General features: G+C 38.1%; 1 protein-coding gene across 1 annotated transcript in view; it reads left to right on the top strand.

Annotated features, from left to right (window-relative positions):
• Window positions 1-1,848: 1,848 nt before the first annotated feature.
• Window positions 1,849-22,042, top strand: part of RNF125 (ring finger protein 125) — a 33,070-nt gene continuing 12,876 nt past the window's right edge. Inside the window, exons 1-4 of the mRNA XM_033087480.1 lie at window positions 1,849-2,364; window positions 14,578-14,731; window positions 17,904-17,998; window positions 20,260-20,350. Coding sequence (XP_032943371.1) covers window positions 2,201-2,364; window positions 14,578-14,731; window positions 17,904-17,998; window positions 20,260-20,350 — 504 coding nt within the window. The 5' untranslated portion in view covers window positions 1,849-2,200. The remainder of the gene's footprint in view (window positions 2,365-14,577; window positions 14,732-17,903; window positions 17,999-20,259; window positions 20,351-22,042) is intronic.

The following is a 22,042-nucleotide window of genomic DNA, read 5'->3' on the forward strand; positions in this document are numbered from 1 at the left end:
TGAGTAGCCTAGAGTAGAGATAAATACTTGAATGTCTTCAGAATCTAGATGATTAACAGAATCTATGTGGTTTTGGAGATTCTTAAGGAAGGAATGAAGAATAAGAAGGGTAAAGAGCCTAAGACAGAATCTTTAGATCTCTAGCATTTAGCTTTCCCCTGGAGAAGGAGAAGCCAGTGAAGGAGACTGAGAAAGAACAGCCAGAAAGAAAAAGAGAGAGAGAGAGAGAGAGAGAGAGAGAGAGAGAGAGGAAGGAAGGAAGCCAAAGAGTTTTTCTATTATAAGGAGGGAGCAAATCAACACTGACAAATAAAATGTAATTGAGAAGTCAAGCAAGAAAAGGACAGAAAAGAATCTATTGGATTTAGCCACATGAAAACCACTCACTGGTGACATTGGGATTGAAGCAATTTTTGAACAGATGGAGGCTGAGTGGTTGGTTCAGAGTCCAGGTTGGACTGGATAAAGAGGGAATAATTAAGAAATTGAGACATAAATGTAGAGAATCAGGTCCAGAAATTTGGCCTAAAAGAGGACACAGGGCAGGAGCTGAGAGACATGTAGGGATCAAGGGAAGGTTTTGGTTTTTCTTTTAAAGATACCCAATTCATTAGCAAGCCCTTTTAGGTCTTTTGTCTAAATATATCCCGAACCTGTACACCTCTCACCTTCTACCCAGATAACTCCCTGGTACCAACCTTTATCATCCTCACTTAGACAAATTCAGTAGCCTCCTAACTGGTTTCTCTGCTTTCTTATTTTGTTCCTGTCTTTTTGAGCACACACAGCAGAGTAAATCAAATCACGGCACCTTGAATAAAATCCAAACTCCTGGACCTGGCCTGTAAGATTGGATACGCTCAGGCCTGTCTGCTACCTTATCTCATCCCATCTACGCGCGCTGGTCCCCGATGCTCTGGCTCCACACTGTTTCTGTGTTTTGTTCTTGCCTCACTCACTGTCCCCAGTGCTTAGCAAGCTTTTCCCTAAACCTTTGAATAGTTGACTCCTTTTTATTATTCATGACTCTGCTCAAATGTCACCTCATCCAAAAAGTCTCTGACCTTCTTATTCTCCCCCGCAGCCTCACTCCTTGTTTTATCTTTTTCATGGCTCTTATTATCTGAAATGATCTTGTTCACTTATTTATTTGTTGATTACTTACATCTTCTCTTTAAATTTAAGTCTGGCGGGAACTGGGTGAAGTTTACGGGATTTTAATGTATTATATGTGTGACTATATTATGTAGTATTGTATGTATGTATTGTATATATTATGTATTAGTATGTATTATTTCTTAATAAACATGTAAACTATAATGATCTCAAAATAAGTTTTCTTTTTAAGTACGTTCTATGAGAACCAGAGTTTTGTTTGCTTGTTGGGAACTGGGTTCCATCACCAGAATGGAGTCTGGCATGTAGTGGGCACTAAATAAGACTTATTAAATGTGTCAATTAATAAATGATATATTGGGTTATGTTTAAAAGAGTATGGGGCCGAGAATACAAACAACAGCAGGAGATCCTGAGTCGAGGAAACTAGTGATTGTAGAATTTAGCACTAGACATCTTGTCGTGGTGTTGGCTTTCGAATGTAGGTCTTCAGAGCTCTTTCCACTACCCCACGCTACCTCTCCATTAATGGGGTACTGACTGAAGTAGTGAATAGCACTGTCTTAAGAGATGCTCAATCATCATACATCTTTGTAGCTTATTGTGATTACAACAGTGCAGGACTGCTAGGACCACCACCTTACAAGGGGGTGTGCCCTGATTCCCATAAAGTATAACCAGGCCCGCGCTTTCCTTAACTGTGGGGGAGGAGGATTGCACGATAGCCTGGAAAGTTCACTGCCCAACCAGGTCCTCTGCTCTGCAGTTGAGGTTTCAGGTTTCAATCCTCGTAGGACTACGAGACTTTACAGCGTGAACCGTACAGCTGCCGCCTCCGCCTCCGCGCCTCAACCAAGGCAACGAGCAAAAGGCAATTTCAGACGCTCTGCCGCGCTCTCGGCCTGCCCTAGGCCGAGGTTGGGCGCTGCGACCGAGGAGGCTGCATCTAGGCTGCGGTTGCTGCGCGCGCTGGGAGGCGGCGATCACAGCTGGGCCGGGACTTCCTTCCTCCACCGCAGGACAACAAAACAACCCGGCAGCAGGCACTGAGCTCTTGGCAGCTGTCTGGGTAAGAGGATCAGCGATGGGCTCGGTGTTAAGCAGCGATAGCGGCAAATCCTCACCCGCCTCAGCCACCCCGCGGGCCCTGGAACGCAGGAGGGACACCGAGCTGCCCATCACGTCCTTCGACTGCTCGGTGTGCCTTGAGGTGTTGCACCAACCTGTCCGGACCCGCTGTGGCCACGTGTAAGTGCCAGGGGAGCTCGGTTTGCGCGCCCATCCCCGAGGGCGGGCGACGTTGGGGGAGCCCAAGGCCTGGGAAGGGGAGTTCAGAAACCAGCGCTTGAGGGAAACTACTGCAGGGAGAAATCTGGACCCTTTGAGTGCGAGCCACGGGAAAAAATGCCCAACCTGAAGGTGGACACAGGATTAAGGGAGAAAGCAGCAACAAGGGGACGCTGCAGTCCCCCTAGAACTGCCTCCTCCCAAAGTTTGGTGCGGAGCCCCGGAGATGGGGATCCCTGGCACGGGACCCGCAGAGAACCAGGGCTAGCCACCTGGCTGAAGAGGTTGAAATTGGCAGGAGAACCAGCACCTGCCTGTGCACTAAGCAGTGGGCTTCCGCACAGCGGTTATCCGGCTGAACTCGGTTAATCCGGAGGGTCTTGCCTCCGCCCCCAGGTCGGTTTTGTTTTGGTGGCTGTGTGCACGTGTTCCAGAACGCCCGCCGAGGCTCGCCTCTTGAGCAAACAAGGACCTGTGCAAACTCTTTCCACCCCTAACTTCCCCTCCCTTTCCCAACACAGACACCCAGATCCCTCCAAAATCGTCTAGTTAAACTGGAACGTCCAAGTGACTTTCCGTAGTCGTTCGAGTTCAACAACCTGTCAGGGTGGGGTCTGGGGCTGCACCAAGCCCGTGAGTGGAGCCGTTTAAAACCCAGCCACTGAGTGACAAGAGGTTGCAGATTACCTGTTTTACGCACAGCCTCCCCGAAACAATACATAGTTTAGATAAAATTAACTATCTTAAAAATCACGTGCTATTTAAGATTCGCCGTTGGCGCACAACCATGCTAGTTTCTAAGAAGAGTTTAAAAACAAAATCTCTGTATAAAATTGGCACGTTCTTAATGCCTTCTCGAGTAGTGGCAGGAGTTGGGTCTGCGCATTTGTGTTTGTTTACTTAGAGTTTGTTTGCTTAGAAGCTTTCTTTTCATGGACGCACGGGTGTGTGACTGTGTGTGTGTGTGTGTGTGTGTGTGTGTCAGTGTGTCAGGGAGATTACAAAGAAAAAGAGCGGAAACCCACTTAATGTCTTTTTTGGACGGCTCACTACCTATAGCTTGAGGAAGCGCCTGGGGGATACCGCAGTAAGTGCTTTTGGCTGGGGGTGGGGGGAGTTGTAGAGGGGGGAATAGAACCATATTCTAAGTGCAAGTACACAAAATGTTTTTTCAAGGACTTACTTAGGTGGTCCTTGACACCTGTAGCCTAGTACCTGAGAAGTCGTTTTCACCACTGAAAAGCCCAGCAGTGAGCCAAGGGAGAAGAATCTGCCATTCACACAATGTTGAAATAAAGCGTGCCTTGGGCATTATTCTGTAACTGTATTCAGGACTTGTTGTTTCAGTTTTGTACTTTAAACCCAAGACTAATTTACCTCCCGTCTGTTTACTGATGTTGTTTCTCAGCTGTCCAGAAGTAGCTCACTGGCAGACCATTGCCAGGCCAATATGGAAGCCAAGATGTTGTGTAACAGTATAAAATACATTGATTAGTTCCAGGCAGTAATGACCTCATTTAAATTTAGTCTGTATTAGCATTACAACTTTCAAGTTGGGCCAAAGATGCACAGTAGGCATCAAGTCTTGAAGATTCTTTTTGTAGAACTGAAATGGGAAGTTTTGCTATTGCATATTGAAGATTGTTAATGTTTGGAGATTGTTTTCCCTGGTTTAACTTACTGTGTGCAGTGCTTTGGCTTCTGCTAAAGGATAATATAAATTTGCAAAATGTTAAATCTTGTTTAATCTTTTTCTTTGTTAGACTGAATAGGAAACCAGCAACTGGAAAAATAGTCATGAAGTTTAACAACAAGGGCTGGACCGAGTGGCCTTCCTTCACTTTACTGTTCTTTGTTTTGACAAATCTATGTCCATTGTTCTGGCTGTGGGCAGAATTTCCATATCCCTCCTTTTGGCAAAATTACTTGGGCCCCTTCCATTTTATAAATGTTTAATTAGAGCTCTTTCAGCACTGGCGGTGGTGAGCTCTGTTAACACCATTTGTACTTCCTAAATCAATTTCTGTCTTCCATTGAACTTAAATTTGGAAAATGAAGACATGCAAATGAGCCTCTCTATATTATCTCTTATTGAAGATGCTAATGTTCAAATTTGTTGAACTAGATCATTTACGCTAATTTCTGTGTATAAACCTATTTCAAGTCAAACGAGTATAATAATGGCAACAATACCTTGAATGAATATGTATATAGCACTTTATAAATTGAATTATGATGCAGTAGAAACCTTGGGCTTCCCTGGGCTTGATAGAAAGCCCGGGATTTGAAATTCATTTCTGCCACTAACCAGTTCTGTGACCAAGATGTTCCTTAATCTCATTGAATCTGTTTCTTCATTTGTAAAATAGGGTGGATAATGGAATTTTTATGAGTATTTAGTGTAAAAGTAGCCCATAATGAAGGCTCAAAATATAGTTTCTATTTCCTTCAAAGCCATTCCACAAAGCGAAAAACCCATGAACAGGTATTTTTTAGCTCTATATTTCCTTTGGAATAAAACTGGGCCACGATATTACAGCACCATACACAATAGCCAAGACATGGAAACAAGCGAAATGCCCATCGGTAGACGACTGGATTAAGAAACTGTGGTACATTTATACAATGGAGTATTACGCAGCCATAAAGAAGCATGAAATCTTACCATTCGCAACAATATGGACGGACCTAGAGAACGTTATGTTAAGTGAAATAAGTCAGACAGAGAAAGACAAATACCATATGATCTTACTTATATGTGAAATCTAAAGAAAAGAATAAATGAATGAACTAATCAGAAACAGTCAGAGACATAGAGGAAAACCTGAGGGTTGCTAGATGGGAGGGGGGTGGGGATAAGGGAGAAGGTGAGGGGATTAGAAAGCACAGTCGGTAACCACAAGATTGCCACAGGGTTACGAAAGTCAGCTTGGGGAATGTAATAAATGTAAAGATTTTGTAGGGTATCCGATGGACACTTGTCTCATTAGGGAGACCACCTCAGGGATGGTGTAGATGCCTGATCACTGCACTGTACACCTGAAGCTGAAGCTGAAGCTGAACAATAATGAATGTCAACTACAATTTTATATATACATATGTACTCTGCTTCTTGTAACCATATACATATGTATATATAAAATTGTATATGTATATATATAGGTATATATATATATATGTATATGGTTACAAGAATCAGAGTACAGCATTAGGAATAGAGACAGTGGAAATGTAATGGCTGTGTGCGATGTCAGAGGGATAGTGGATGGGGAAAGGGGGTTTGTCACTGTGTGAGGGATATAAATGATAAATGTCTAACTATTACATTGTTTTGTGCACCTCAAACTAATAAAAGAAAGGTTAAACAACAACAACAACAACAACTGGGCCACGAAAGGTAGGTCTGTGACATTTCCAAGATGCCTCAGATAGCCTTACTTTTTGCTTAGTTCTTTTTCCTTTGGTGGACTTTAGGAAGTTCCATTTTAAAGTTTTATCATTTCAGATTGACTTTATTTCATATCACCGTATCAGTTGTAAAAATACACTCCAGTGAGGCTTCCCTTCTCTTGTAGTATGAGCTGGGGAAAGAGGAGTAGATAAATTAAGCTGTTTAACTAAAACTCAATGGGAATCTGATTTACATTCAGAAGAAATAGTCAAAGAAATGTGTTTTCCAATTGGATATGGTAGATAATGGGGAGAAAGAAGTCTACGACAACTCCCAAACAGGTGACAGAGATAAAGGGGGCAGAGTTTAGCTCAGGAGGAAGTTAATGAACTCAGTGATTGGACCTGTTGAAAGTACACTAGTCTGATCCTGAGATATCCAAGTGGACATATCCCAGAGGCACTGGGAGAGTGGGTTTGGGGAAGGCTCAGAGCTGGAGACAGTGGAGTTATCTAAAAAGAGCTAAGAGTTGATTATAATACAGTATGGGGAATATAATCAACAATGTTGTAAAGATCATGTAAGGTACCAGATGGGCACCGGACTTATCATGGTGATCACTTCTTAGACTGTGTAGATGCCTGACCAATGTGCTATACACCTGAAGAGCTGAAGAAGAAGAATACTGAATGTCAACTATAACTAAATATATAGGTATATATAGTCACAGGATGTGGAGTACAACCTAGGGAAGACAGTCAATGGTATTGTAACAGCTATATAAGATGTCAGAGGGATAGTAGCTTGGGGGTGGGTTATCACTTTATGAGGGGTTTAAATGTCTTAACTAGTACATTGCTTTGTACACCTGAAACTAATAAAAACAATAAAAATAAAATGAAATAAAAAGGGCTAAGACGTTGAGAATGGACCTAAGAAAGCTTACTAACTGGAGCATACTATCAGCTACAAAGAGCCACATCGTCAGTGAACTGAGTGAATTAAATGGCTCTATGTCACAGAATTTGCCTTTTTTCTTTTTTGCCTTTTTTTTTTTAAATGAAACGGTTGAGGATAATTCTGAAGCACTCTCAAGTAAATGGATTAAAATGTTCCATTTGTAGTCAAGTAATGAGCAGTAAAGTCTGCACCAAATTAGTGGTTCTCTAAGTAGAGTCTAAGAATCAACTGAATGAGTTTTAAACTGACCCAGAAATACACATCAGCGCTTTCATTCACAGATGCTGGTAGTTGAATTGAGGTAGTGGGAGTTTGTGGAAGTTCCCATATGATGGCAAATTATCATTGGCATAATAGTTGACCTGTGATTTGACTTCAGATGAAACTTTGCAGTTTAAATATGGCTCCTGACGCCAAAACAAATGTATATAGAATGCCTTCTTCTACCAAGGTCCTTGGGTAAGTGTCACTTAAAATGGGATGAGTGGAGTCTTTTGTACCATCAAGGCCCAAAAACTCTTGAAAGCCATTGCTCTAATAAAGGAATGCTACTTTCCACATTGCCACTCTTTAAAGGTTTGGCACTTATAGGTGTTAGATATTGTTTGAATTAATGAATGACTGTAAAACAAAATGCAATTTGAATGCTTTGGTGAACACCCCTCCAGGGGGACAACAACTCCATAGTGCCAGCCAACTGATGCTATGTAGTTTGAGTCCCATGATAGTTTTTGACTCCATTCCTTTTATAGGATTACTTATTTGTGCCTGTATTGCTGAGAATTTCAGAAAGATGTAATTCAACTGACCTGAAATTTGCCTCTTCTGGTGGTTGGACTGCTCTGTATTGGCAACATTACTGTTGTCATAGTCAAATTGAATATTAGCGATCTATTAAATTATGTATAGTCTAGCAAACAGAACCTAAATAATGTAGCAGATTGAATTTTATGCGGAGATTCTCCTTAGAAACTGGCCACTGGTCCTTGGACCGGCAGCATTACAGAATCTCAGGCCCCACCTCGGGTCTACTGAATTGGAATTTACATTTTAACAAGATGCCTGGGTGATGTATATTCACTTTAAAGTTTGAGAAGCACCGCCTTCGAGAACCTTTTTCATGGACAGTAACATTCAGTAAGTTGAGAACAGTGTTTGAGGAGTATGGAGAAGCACACCTCTAAGATGTTAGGTTAAAGGAAATACAAAATTTCCTTCAGAGGTTAAATTTAAAATAAACACATAATGGAATATAGAGATATGCAGAGTCAATTTTTGGAGGCTGAATGATTCCCAGGATGGACTTTGAGTGTAACCTAAGTGAATACATAAGCAAATCAAAGGAAATCTTGAGGGACAGTCCATGGTTGGAGGTCCTGTGTTCTAAGAATAGGTGCACTTGGGACCTGTCCAGGCTGATCCATAATTGGTGAAGAGGGAGTGGTGTGTGTGTGTGTGTGTGTGTGTGTGTGTGTGTGTGTGTGTTGCCCTATATTAGAATATTTTAGCCTGAGACTCTTGGCCACGTTGAATAACAATAGCAACTGTCCTCATTCTGTTCCCATTTTCACTGTCACCGAGCCAGCTCAAGATTTTCTTCAGCTTCATATTAGCATACCCAGAGTGAGGCAGCCTAGTGTTAAGAATATAAATAAAATGTTAAGACTGGCCACGTGTTTCCAATAGCTTCTTCCAAAACCACGTTTGGGGACCATTTCTGGGTAACTTATTTTGCCTGTCTAGCCCTAGGACACATGGAGTCTCTAACGCATCTCTTTCCTCTTTAAATCTACTATACTTAGGGTTCATTTTACCTCCTAAGATTGGGTACATAATTTTACCCAATGTCCTCAGCAACCCCTTCCCCATTTCCCTCCAATACTTTGCTGACCTCTTCATTATAAAGGTTTTATCCGTAATCACTTAATTTAGGGAAACAGAAAGGGGTTGATAAGATAACCGATGGGAGTGGAGTAATTAAGTTTCCAGCTGGTTTCAGAGTTCTAGAGTCATTATCTAGTTCCCAATTAAGTTCTTCAAGGATCTGTCAACTCAACAGGGGTGAGCTGCAAGTGATGAAAATGATTGTGGAGGGTGAGTACGCCACAGGAACGGGCACCAACCCTTGTGGCTATTGGGAATTGAGTCCAGGGTTGCAGGTGATTAGCTTTTCAAGAGAAGCCAGAAATTTAGGCCTATGTGTGAAATCTGATTTTAAAGCAATAGCAATGCATTACGACTTTTTGAAAGCATTGAACTTGTCTTTAAAAACAAATGCAATTGAGTTCTGTCTTCAGCTTCTATCTTTCACCTGAATCCTCCTGATTCTGATCATGTCATATGATTCATCATTCTTAACCTCCTCATGGAGCAGGGGACGGGGACATACAACTAGGAATCCTTAGGTTCATGTTCATTTCTATCCCATGGGTTCTTCCAGAGGAACACAACACTCTAATTCTCTTTTGGATGATTCCTCCTAAGTGATTTAATTATTTCAATGTACTGAATAGCTACTCTGTGCTTGGAGCTGTGTAGAAAGGAGGACTTCGAGATTCTGAATGCTTCTTTGCTGCGTATGCTCTCCATGCAGTGTTGTTGTTACTGACCTCTTGTCCGGGGAATGTTTGTTTTGTTGTGTTTTTCAGCTTTATTGAAGTGACACAGTACAATTCACACAAAATATACAGGTTGATAAATTTTGGTAATTGTGTACAATCCTATAACCATCACCACAAAAAAAGATCTAGAACAGTTTCATTACCCTAAAAAGTTTCATTACCCTTGAATCCTGTGCAGTCAATACCCTCCCCAAACCCCTGGACCCAGGCAACCCTGTCTGCTTTCTGTCACTAAGTTTTGGAATCATACTGTAAGTAGTCTTTTGTGTTCAACTTATTTCACTTAGCATAATGGGGCATATGTTTATTGTCATTTGGTATGTTGTAAGTCCTTTTGCCTCTATTTCCAAAATAAATCCGAAACCTGTCCACTTGCACTGTCTACTGCTACTTTGCTGGTCTAAGTTATAATACTATTCTGCTTTGAACCAATTCTTACAACGGACTTAAAAACAGGCTCCTCCCTGTAGCTCTTACATCGTTACACATTCTTGACACAGGAACTGGTGATCTGTATAATGTAAATCAAGTCGTATCACCCTCCTACTTAAAACCCTCCAATACCTTCCCATTACTCTTAGCTATGGCATTATTGTTTATCACCTCTTATACTTTCCCACACATCTCTGATTACGTGGCTTTTACTATGTCAGCAAGTTGGTCCCTATCCTTTGTACCTTTTATTTTCAGCTTGGAAAACCCTTCCCAGATCTTTGCAAGACTGGTGCCTTCAAATATCATCTCAGGGGCCAAGGGGCCACCCATCTAATTGCTTCCTCTGCCCCACTCACTATTTTTATTGTCAACTACTTCATTCTTCTTGAACCATTTATCATTTGTCCATCTCTTTGTTTAACCTGCTTATTTCCTCTCTCCCCATTCGAGAACTCTGAGAACAGGGACCTTAGGCTCTGCCTCAGCTTCATCTCTGGCCTGTCAAATACTGCCAGGCAGTAGTAAGATATTACTAAAAATTTTGCCAGTGAATGTGTGCTTATGTGGTTGGATCTAGGGAGATATGTGCAGATTTATGCATTTTCTCATAAAGTCTTCATTATAACCATGGAATAACTGTTCTTGCTAAAAGCCACTCCAATTAATTTTTTTAAAGTTTTGCATTTTCTCTCTTCAGCCTTTTAATATATTTCAAATTGTTTGGTGCTCTTTAAATTTATTTAAATAATCATAAATGCCATGTAATCTTTTCCTCACACTGAATTTGGATGCCCTGAAAAAAAAATATTTTAAAAACATATTTTTCTCTTCAAATCACATTCTCTTAAAAATCAGGTCTCTCATCCTCCAAACATTTTCCTTCTTAATTTTCTAACTAAATTTTTTTAGGAGTAAAGAAATTTTAAATTGTTGTAAGGTGGTTCATTTTCCCTAACATTTTATTATGAAAAATTTCAAACATACAGTTAAGTTGAAAAAATTGTACAGTGAACACCTATATATCTACTACCTAGATTCTCTAGTTGTGAATTTTGTTGTATTTGTTTTTATCTCTTACTTTATCACATACCTATCCATCCATCAATCCGTCTTACTTTTGACGCATTTCAAAGTAGGTTGCAAATATCAGCACACTCTAACCCTTCTCATGCATAATATTAACTAGAGTTCAATTGTTGTTTGTGATTTGTTTTTTCTTAAGATAAATTATACATATAGTGAAATGCATACATCCTAGGTATAACATTTGCTGAGTTTTGACAAATGTTGAGCCCAAACCCCTATCAAGATATAGAGTGTTTTCACTGCCCCTAGATAGTCCCCCTTGCCCGTTCCTAGGCAATTCTGTCTGTTTACCCCCATAGGCAACCAGTATTGTTGTTTGTTTGTTTGTTTGTTTTCTACCATAGATCAGTTTTACCTATTCAAGAACTCAAGTCGAATTATACAGGACATACTCTGTTGTGTCTGGCTTCTTTCACTCAATCTGTCTTTGAGGTTCATTCATGCTGTTGCTTGTATCGGTAATTTGTTCTTTTTTGTTGCTGTGTAGTATTCCATTGTAAGACTATGCCATGCTTTGTTTATTCATTTTCTTGTTGATAGACACCTGCGTTATTTCCTGTTTGGGGCTATTATGAAAACATTCCTTATGAATATTCTTGTCCAAATGGACGTATTTTTTATTTCTCTTGAGGTAAATACATGGGTTTGGTATTGTAGGGTCAAGGGGTGTCTATATGTTTTGTTTTATAAGAAACTACCAGGCCCTTTATCCCAAGTGGGTTGTAGGTGATTAACTTCTTAAAATAATAATTTATTGTACAGCTAATATGGTCATGTGGTTCAAACTTAAAATTCAGTAATGAAAATGCCCTCCTTCTACTACATACCCCTTCTTCCCAGTTTCCCATTTCTCATTTCTCCAATTAGGTAGGTAAATGTTCTTATTTTCTTTATCCTAGATGTTTTTATACATCTACAAAACCACGAGTAGCTCAGATTATATGTGCATTTTCTATAGTTTGCTTTCTAAGCGATTTAAGTTTTAGGTTATCTCATCTATGGGTCTTATTGTATAATCTATATTAATTACCTAAACCTGAATAGTCTGTGTAGACTCTAACCTTGTTTCTGTACCCCAGAAAGTAAGATTTGAACTGCAGTAGCATGCAATTCCTTTCCGCAGTAGCACTTTTAAAACTTGTGGTTTTTGTGTACTTATAATCAGTAATTTCAATCTGTTCCAGAACACCTTGGTCTTGCTATGTTTTCTCCATTTAATACTGACTTTTATTAAAATGACTACAGCTAATAGACTAAACTACCAGATTTGCAGCTAATATCTCACATGATGCAATAACATGTGTATAATGCTCATCTGAGAGTTTCATGCCACATGTAACACCGCTGTACAGATGTACTGGGGGGTTATGGGGGGGGTTATAGTGAGGGAGTTGATTTAAAAAATACCTCAAGTGTGCTACTTCTGGTGAATATCTACTAGGCACTTTCATTGTTACAGTTACCAATTGTAGTTACAAAAACATGTGCAAAACATTTGTAAAACGATAGAAATGTACTCTATGTGAAGCCCGCTGGTTTATACAGGTACATCAATGATATAACGTTGCTGCTTCTGTTCATCACTGGGAGGAATTAAAGTGTCTTTAAAAAGACTACAGACTTTGAGCCTGTCCTGAAACTAAGGAGAAAAAGCACTACCGTCTTCTGGCTGTGTGACCTCGTCAGGTTGTTACACTCTCTGAACCTTAGTTTGCCATCAGGCAAGTGAGAAGACAGCAGAGCAGCAGGTTAGGATTACTGTGAGGGCTAAATGAGATAATGCACACCCACGCCGGCTACCGGCTTGGCACCAATATTAGTCTTCTGCTTGTATTGGCATAAAACTCAAATTAGTTGTGAGACAAAGGGGAAGACTTTTGGTTAACAGAAAACAAAGGGTTATCTGCTTGCTCCTAAACTATGTAAACCATATAATTCATATTAGAACCTTAGGTGTTATAGTAGATATGTTACTTATGAGTTGAGCATTTGGCCCATTTGTGATAAATAACTTTAAAAGCTCACACTTTGAGAACCAGTTCTTAGGGACTCAAAGAAATGCAAGGATAGGTTGTGCCTTACAACTTAAAATTAATCACTTTTAAGGCAGAGAGAGGCAGAGAGAAGTAAAATATAGCAGAAGACTTGCGTCTCTTGCTTTTCAAAAGTACTACTCTTTCCAACTGGGCCAGCTGTGGTGGTGGAAAGAAAGATTCCTGAATTTTGGGTCAGAAAACCCCAGCTTAAGGCCAACCAAGTTCAGGCAATTTCTACAGATGTGACTTTGCGAAAGTAACTTAACCTCTAAGTACTCAGTTTCCTCATGTATAAATGGAAATAATGAACTTTCTTGTGGGTCTGTTGAAGTTAAGTGAATTAAGATATATGGAGGTGTTTTAAGATTTTGTAAAAAAAAAACAAAAACAGTGAATCAAGTTTGAAATTATGTCAGAAGAAAGAATTACCAAACAACAATAATACCTAGGAAAAAAGGCTAGAAACCTAGGCCAGATCTGGGATTCTAAGTAAAGAGCAGGACAGTCCCCTCAAGTTGTTGCTGAGTCAGTCTTTATGTCACTCTGTTTAGTATTCATCTTCCAGAGAGAGAGAGAGCGTTCACTTAGTCTGGCCTACTTCAGGTGCTCTTGCTTTCAGCAGCGGATAATGGGAACCTTGGTTGAGGTCCCATCACATTGTATCTGCGAGGGATAGTTTCTGCAGAGCAAAATCAGGGTGCTATTGCAAGAAAAAGGGGCAAATGGAGGTGGGGCAGGCATAAACATCAAGCAGATGCCTCAAGAGCAATGCCAACGTAGCCATCCATCGTCTGTGTGCTCATAAGAATTTTATAACAGATGTGGAAGAGAGTACTTTTAAGAATCAGTGATGTATAATTGGGAATTCAGTTTGCAAAATTTCACTGAACTGTGTACCTATGATATATGAACTTTTCAGTATGTAGGGTATACTTAAATTTTTAAAAGTTGAATAACTTTTGCCATGGTTAATATTCCCACATAGACATTACATCGTGGATACTTTAAGAGCTATCAGATGTGTATAACCTACCTCAATGCTCATTTTTACTTCTATGTGCACGTATCCTTCCCCAGCTCCTATAAAGAGGTCAAGATATTCTGTGAATTCTGTTGATTATGTTAAGATTTTATTATGGTCATCTTTAAATAAACCAGAGAATATATTTCTTGACTTGAAGGACATTCCTCATAATGGTCATTTTTATTAGATAAATTTCCAAATCTAGGGATGACTTTAAAATTTATTTTATAAAGACTTCTAAAGTAGCGGGTATTTTTACCTCCTCATCTTGCTGCTGTTTTCTTATCTAACCCACAAAATCCTACGGAGCAAAGACCTATTTTCCTCCCAAATTTTAGATAAAATAGGATTAAAGAAAGAACACCATCGATATCTTAACTCCAATTATAGGAATGCTATTTCACCACATGGGGTTCTTTTGTTTAAATGCACGTAGTGCATGTGATGAGAACATGTGACCCCAGAGAAGCTTACTGGGAAGGTCTGAGACTTGCCAGTGTAGGATGCAAATGGATCTTTAATATGGTGTACAAAATACAGTTTGTACAAATGAATACGTAGTGGTTGCTTCTTTATACTTTTTTAAGGAAAAATGATGTATTCTTGGTTTGTTTCGGGTAGTTTCTGCCGTTCCTGTATCGCTACCAGTCTAAAGAACAATAAGTGGACCTGTCCTTATTGCCGGGCATATCTTCCTTCAGAAGGAGTTCCAGCAACGGATGTAGCCAAAAGAATGAAATCAGAGTACCAGAAGTGCACCGAGTGTGACACCCCGGTAAGTGACCCTGCCTGTTCTTACGGTTACCAGCTTAACCTGCTGAGAAAATTGTTCTGCAGCTAATCATTTCATCTATGGCTTTGACTTCATCCTACCCCGACTTCCTTTATTGTCTCTAATTTCATATGGGTAGGCTGCAGGAAAGTGGTCACCTGACTCTATTATCACCTAATTTTTCATACAAATGCTTTCATCTGCTTTCATCGACCACCTCCATTTCCTCTCTTCCCATGACTACCCTGTCCCCCTATTATGTGGCCTCCATTCCTGCTACTCTATTGCAGCCCAGCAATGAATGGCTTTATTATCAAATCCTGCGCTATAACTGCACCTGTGTTCCTCTGGACTTTGCAGTATGTATCTTTCTTGATCACTTCTTCGTTGTTGGGGTTTTCATCCTTTGAGACTGTACTAACCTGGTTAGATCATATGAGGTCTTGCAGGCCATGCAAAAGAGTCTAGATTTTTATCCGAAATGCAATAGTGAGTCATAGAAAAAGTGTTAAGCTTTTGATCAAGTTTATATTTTTAAGATATCACTCTAGCCTGTTCCTGGACAGTGATTTGGAGGGGGCAAAAGCAGGATCAGTGAGGCCAATTACTTGGCTATTAGGGTGGATCAGGTAAGGAAGTTGGACTAGGATGATAGCATTAGGTATGAAATACGAGGATTTTTCAAGGTGTATTTAGGAAAGAGAATAAAAGGAAATCCGTAATTGACTGGTAATGGGGTGAGTGACAGTGAAGTGTGAAAATGCCTGCTGAGGTCTCTGACATGAAGTAAGTGAGGGTGTTCACATGGAGAGCAGGTTTGGAGAAGAATCCACAGAATTAAATTTTAGATGTGTTAACTTTGAACTGCTAAAGGGGGGGATATTTAAATATACCAGTCTAGAGATAAAAAGAGAAATTTTGTACTGAAGAAAGGTTTGGAGAACCTTTCTTGATTGTTAATTTAAATTAAAGCCTGTTATACTTTCTCTTAGCACTCTGTATTCTCTTTATAGCACTTCTCACTATTTCTAATTATGCTTTTATGATTTTTTAAATTTAATGTCAATATCCCCACCAGATTTAAGTTCCATGAGGGTAAGTGTCTGTTTTTTTGGCAACTGTGTACCCAGCACTTTGAAAAGTGACTGACATGTAATAAGTGCATAATGTATGTGTGTTTTTTTAATATACATATTTATGTAAGACTCAATAATTTATTCGTGGCTGCCTGACTGCAGAATTTATGCATGGTCTTTAGAGTCAGACCTCCTGGGATCAAACACTGATTCTCTCACTCATTCTTTGTGATTTGGGGCAAGTTATTAATATAAGTTTTTCTTTACCTCTTTGGAAAATGAGGAAAAAGATAGTGTTTGTGTCACAGGATGGTTTTAAAGGTAAATAAAAAACAACAACACATGTGGCTTTATCATGGTCTGCAACATAGGAGATGCTCAAAATCAATCGTTTTTTACATTCATTATAATAGATTATTGCTTATTTTTACTTTGATATTTTTGTCATCATATAAAATTTAACATGCACAAAATCTAACTCGGTATATTATTTCATCATCCAGTTCTTTATCACACCTTTGGTGTCTATCAGAAACAAGAACATGCTCTCAGTCATCCTCAGCAGGAATCATCCCATTTCTGAGTATTCACAACTAGTTTGCATTTTCCTTTGAGGTATTTCTTGTATGTATCTCTTCCATTTTATGGTATTACTCTTGCCAGGAATTCTGCTCTGCTGTTCCTTCTCTACCCATGTTAGACTCTACTTAGTCCTCAGAGTCTAGAACAGATCTCCGTTCCATGAAGCTTGGCCTTCATATTCCAGTCCCCAATATCAACATTTTTCTGTCTGCTGGTCTTCATACCTTTTATTTTTTTCCTCCATTAGATTACAGGTACCGTTAGAGCAAGCACAGTGGCTTATGGTTCTTCTGTCATCTCTTACAATGTCTCACATAATTTTGTCTCTAGAGTAGACAAAAGTATTTTATGAGAAAATGAATTTATCAATTCATTTGCCATCCATAGTCCCCAAATTGCTAATTTATGCGAGGAATGCTTCTCTTTGTTGATCAAGGAATACAAAGAGGAAGAAAAATCCTTTTGACAAAAGCGGTCAAGAGATGAGAGAGCACACTAATGTGCAAAGTTGGGTGTTAAAGGTTGTTTAACAATCTGTGTTAAGACCGCTACCTAGATCAGTTCTAGGTTTTACATCTTTTAGATGGATATTTGTAAAGCAAGGATTTGCTTTTACTTTTCCACTGGCTTTTATTTGTGGTCTTTTTGTTAAGCGGTTCTAACCGTTTCCTTGGTATGGTAGATTTCGTGCTTGAGGTTGAACTTCCGCAGCGTGGGCAAAATGAAGCAGGGTGGGTCCGCCACCTTACCACAGCTGTAAAAGCTTCCTTTAGCACAAGATCTTATCAGAGGTCTAATGAAACATTGAGTAGGATATGTGTTATTTAGCAACAGATGCCTCATGGTTAGGATCTCTGAATGTATATGTGGAGGAACAAGGGTTCTTTATTCGGCCTTGATAAAAAATGGACTGTAAGAGCTGTCTTTTATGTGTGTCCTTAATGGGGCCATTAAGTATACTATGTATTGTGAATTCATGTGATACTACTAGATATATTATAAAACCATGGTATTTATATCTTTCCCTCAGGCACAGGGTTTCTTTTTACTTACTATGGACATTTCTAAAATCCATCCACTTATTATTCTCTTTGTTTTCCTTTCTTTCTGTCTCTTTGTTTTACTTTTTCTCCCTTTCCTCCTTTTTTCTGTCTTTTTCCTCTCTCCTTTTTCTTTTCCACTTCCCTCTTTCCGTCACTGATTTAGGTAACAGCATCCCCAAAAAGTAAATTTAAGTTAATACACGCCTTTCTACCTTAAAAAAACATGCCTTCTAGAAGAACAAAATTCAAGAACTCATCCTTTGGCTTTCAAAATATTAGAGAAGTTTAAAAATAGTATTATTGTTAATAATGCCTTAACTTTGTTGTACTGTTGTCCTGAATGCCTCCCTTTAAAATCAACTGACCCCACACCATGACCTTGTTTGAAATAATGAAAGTAATAAAGCTGGATCACATAAGCTTTATTAAGCCCCTTTTCAACAGTGAGTTTATTTTGAATTTGCTTTTATATAGGTTTGCCTCAGCGAAATGAGGGCACATATAAGAACTTGTCAGAAGTACATAGATAAGTATGGACCACTGCAAGAACTTGGGGAGACAGCAACAAGGTTTGTTTCGATACAGTATAGTTTAGTGCTGAATTTGATGTGTCTATAAAGAGTTTAATGGGCTGGAAAGTTTAACATTTTTTTGTGTGAAAATATGCGTGGAATTATGCTTAGGCTCTTAACCATAATACCTGTTATTGGTAATCATTTGTTAATAGCAATGATAATTAACGAATTTTGCTCTCCCTACTTTAAAAACTTTGCATGAGGGGAACCATCCGAACACTGGAGAAATTAGGGAAACGTCCTCAGACAAGTTTATATTAAGGAAGATCCAAAAATAGAATGCAGAACCATTCATTTCTGCTAGGTTCTGTTTTCCGACTAATAGATTCCTGAAGTCGATCATGCTTAAGAGGCTATTCATCTTTATTTTTTCCATCACCACTGCTCAGTTCCCCAACTCATTCCCTCTGATTTTGCTGGTTTCTCCTTAGAAGGTAGGGAGCAACACCTTGGTATATGTTCTAACAAGGAAGTACAGGCCTGAAGCAGGCATCCTGAATTCTATACCTTTTTGATAGGTAATTTTATATGGGACTGGAGGAAGGATGAAGCTGGCTAGTCGGTATAATTGAGGATATTGATCATTAACTATTTTTTTTCTTTAAAAAAAAAAGAAAAGAAATCTGGGTCATTATTATCCTGATGGCCAGAATAATTACAAAGTTTGTAGTCTGTCTCTACTAAAGAAATACAGAAATGATTTGTATTCTTTTGTGTAGGCTGATAGCTTTGAAACCATTAAATCTGCTTATAAACTCAGTTATCCAATAGTGGTATTCAGTAGGAGTATGATTTCTTTCTCTCTCGAAGGAAAATGTTAGTTCTGCTTATTTTAAGAAAATACATTAAAACTATTGCTTAAATTTCTTAACCCAGAAGTCTAAATGATCACCCCATTCCCTTTGTTTTGCTAGAGATTGTTTTACAAATGTGTGTGATTTTTAGGATTAGATTTATACCATGGCATTATAAATGTTAAATGAGTATTTTAGCTCTAGGCAGAGTATGAATTCTGTTAGATTAGCCACAAGGACCAGGAGGAAGGAAGGATAGCAAGTGGGTTGAGAAAGTGTGTGGGTTTGATTGCAAGGTTGGTAGGCTTCATGAGAAATTTAAAATATATGAAAACTAATTTAAATCCTAATTTCTTCTGCTAGTTAAAATTAAATAATAAAGAATTAAAATAACAGAAAATGAGAAGGGTTGGTGATTAATCAATCTTGTAGGATAGATTAATATTTGCATTTAAGATAGGCATCTTTGCTTTATAGAAGAACTTACTACATGATTCAAATTTTTAAATTTCTTATGCAGGGAGCTTGTCTACAGTACAAGTCTTGGGGAACAGAAAGCTATATCTATAATATTATAGAACGTGAGCAAAAAATTCCAATCCTCCCTATTGTCCCTAAGAATTTAAGGCACCACTGTTCAATAGAAATAGAATGCAGAAGACATATGTAATTTTAAATTTTCTAGTAGTCATACTAAAAGAGTAAATCAAAGGAAACGAGCAAAATCAATTTTTGATGTATTTTATTTAACCAAATATAGCCAAAATATTATCATTTGACCATGTAATCAATATAAAAATTATTGAGATCATTTACATTTTTTATAGTAAGCCTTTTTTGAAATTCAGTGGGTATTTTACACTTCAGCATCTCTCAGCTTGGACTAGCTGTATTTCAAGTACCCAACAGACACATACGGCTAATGGTTACCATATTGGACAGCTCAGATACAAAGGACAAATTCTTTTAAGTGTAAGGCTTTAACAGGGTAGTTGTAGGTCATTTTTCATTCTTCAGTGGATGCTAATTATGGGAGTTGACACTCGTAGCTGTATATGCCAGTAGATTTGGAGACCAAACAACATGCAAATCAAAATTAGGAAAGGGAGGATATAAAAGTGACAGGAAAAGTAACCCAGGGACAGCTGGGTGGACTGATCCTCAGTTTCTCAGCTAACATGTACTCAGATTGCACTTCTCTTCCAAAGAGAATAAAGTGCTTCAAGTGTTGTACCATAATTATTTCTCTACCCCTGTCCCCATGATGATACGCATTCACATTTCTCGTGAGAAAAAATTTAGGTACCAAGACCATGATCAAGATAGGAAAAATCAAATCAAATCAGAAAAAATGAGGACTGGAAACTAGATCAACCTACATTCTATTTTTTACCTCTAGGTAAATGACTACTGTCTAATTGCCAACAATTTTTGTAATATTTGTATTCTGTGCATTTCCAGGTGTGTATGTCCATTTTGTCAGAGGGAACTGGATGAAGACAGCTTGCTGGATCATTGTATTACTCATCACAGATCAGAAAGGAGACTTGTGGTAAGGATTTTTGTTACTGTACTGGGGGTGCCAAAAAAATATATACAAGTGGACACTTTGGTCAGTGTTGCTCAAGCAGTAGTTCGCCGTAATCAGAAGTGTCTGGATGTTGATGATAACCACTTTGAGCACCTCTTGTAATTGCAGAAGTCAGACGCGACTTGTATTCATCTTTTGTTATCGATATATATTGAATATTACAATTTTAATGTGTGTTTTCCTTTCTTAAAAATGTGTATACATTTTTTGGGCACCCTATGTATATTTCTGCAATGTCTAAGTTCAATATACATTAGAAAATCCATCTGATAGCTTCTATTTATAGATATAAAGGATAATTTATGTCAAGGTTATGATAATTCTGACATTAACAATATATGAAAGTGTTGAATTGAAAAGGTAAGAATTACTAATGTGCAATCACTCATTCACTTATGAAATTAGACAACATTATCTCTTACAGATAATCATGGTTATAATCAACTAAGAAGATCCAAAATGCACAGTTAAGATTTACCTTTGTATACTAACTGTGATCACATCCTAAGTTAAAAACATTTTTTAATAATGCAAATAGAGTTGTCGTGAAAATACACTAGAAATTAAAAGTAGAAAGTCATTCATTTTCATTAATCAATATATTATTTTATTTCTTAGTTTGGATATTTATCCATATACCTGTACATTAAATATATATATTACTCATCGTTTCTTAGATCCATAGTGAATGCTGCTCTTTTTCTTTTCAACCTGACATTTTAGTTCTACTTTGCGATATGGCTTTTATAATTTTTATTTCTGTGTAGTTGTGAGGTCAACCAGGGTGATGGATACATCATCATTTACTTAGCCATTTTACTATTTTTGAGCACTTGAATTAAGTGCTAGTTTTTACAATTTGAATTTATATTATTGTACATTTAAACTTCTCCTTTTATTGGATTGTTTCCTAGGAGGAAATTTCTTACATTGATATTTCTGGGACCATGAGGGCAAACTTTTTAATAATTCTTGAAATACACTTATAAAACACATTCCAAAAAGTTTGAGTCAATTTATATTTTCAACAATTTATGAATAAACCACTTTCATATTAACCTGTCTAAGATCTTATATACTTATTTAAAAATTACCCAGGTTTAACAGATAAAAAATTATATCTTGAAGATTATTTTGAATTTTAGGTTAGTTATAAGAGTATATTATATACGTATATTTGTATGTATATGTGCATGTGTGTGTGTGTACACACAAATGTGTGTATGTGTTGTTTTTATATATATGAGTTTTGGTGTTTTTTTTTTAATTTGGATTTTAGGTATTGTTTTATTTTCCCCCATAAAATCATTTTTGGAAAATGGATGAGATTGAAATATATTAGTTAGATAGATACAGAGATAGATAGATAGATAGACAGACAGACAGATACCGTGCTTCCCCGAAAATAAGACCTAGCCAGACAATCAACTCTAATGTGTCTTTTGGAGCAAAAATTAATATAAGACCCGGTCTTATTTTACTATAATATAAGACTGGGTATAATATAATATAATATAATATAATATAATATAATATAATATATAATACCAGGTCTTATGTTAATTTTTGCTCCAAAAGACGCATTAGAGCTGATTGTCCAGCTAGGTCTTATTTTCGGGGAATCAGGGTAGATAGATAGATTGATACAAACTG

This window comes from Rhinolophus ferrumequinum, chromosome 19, assembly GCF_004115265.2.
Source record: "Rhinolophus ferrumequinum isolate MPI-CBG mRhiFer1 chromosome 19, mRhiFer1_v1.p, whole genome shotgun sequence".
In the NCBI taxonomy this organism is placed as follows: domain Eukaryota; kingdom Metazoa; phylum Chordata; class Mammalia; order Chiroptera; family Rhinolophidae; genus Rhinolophus; species Rhinolophus ferrumequinum.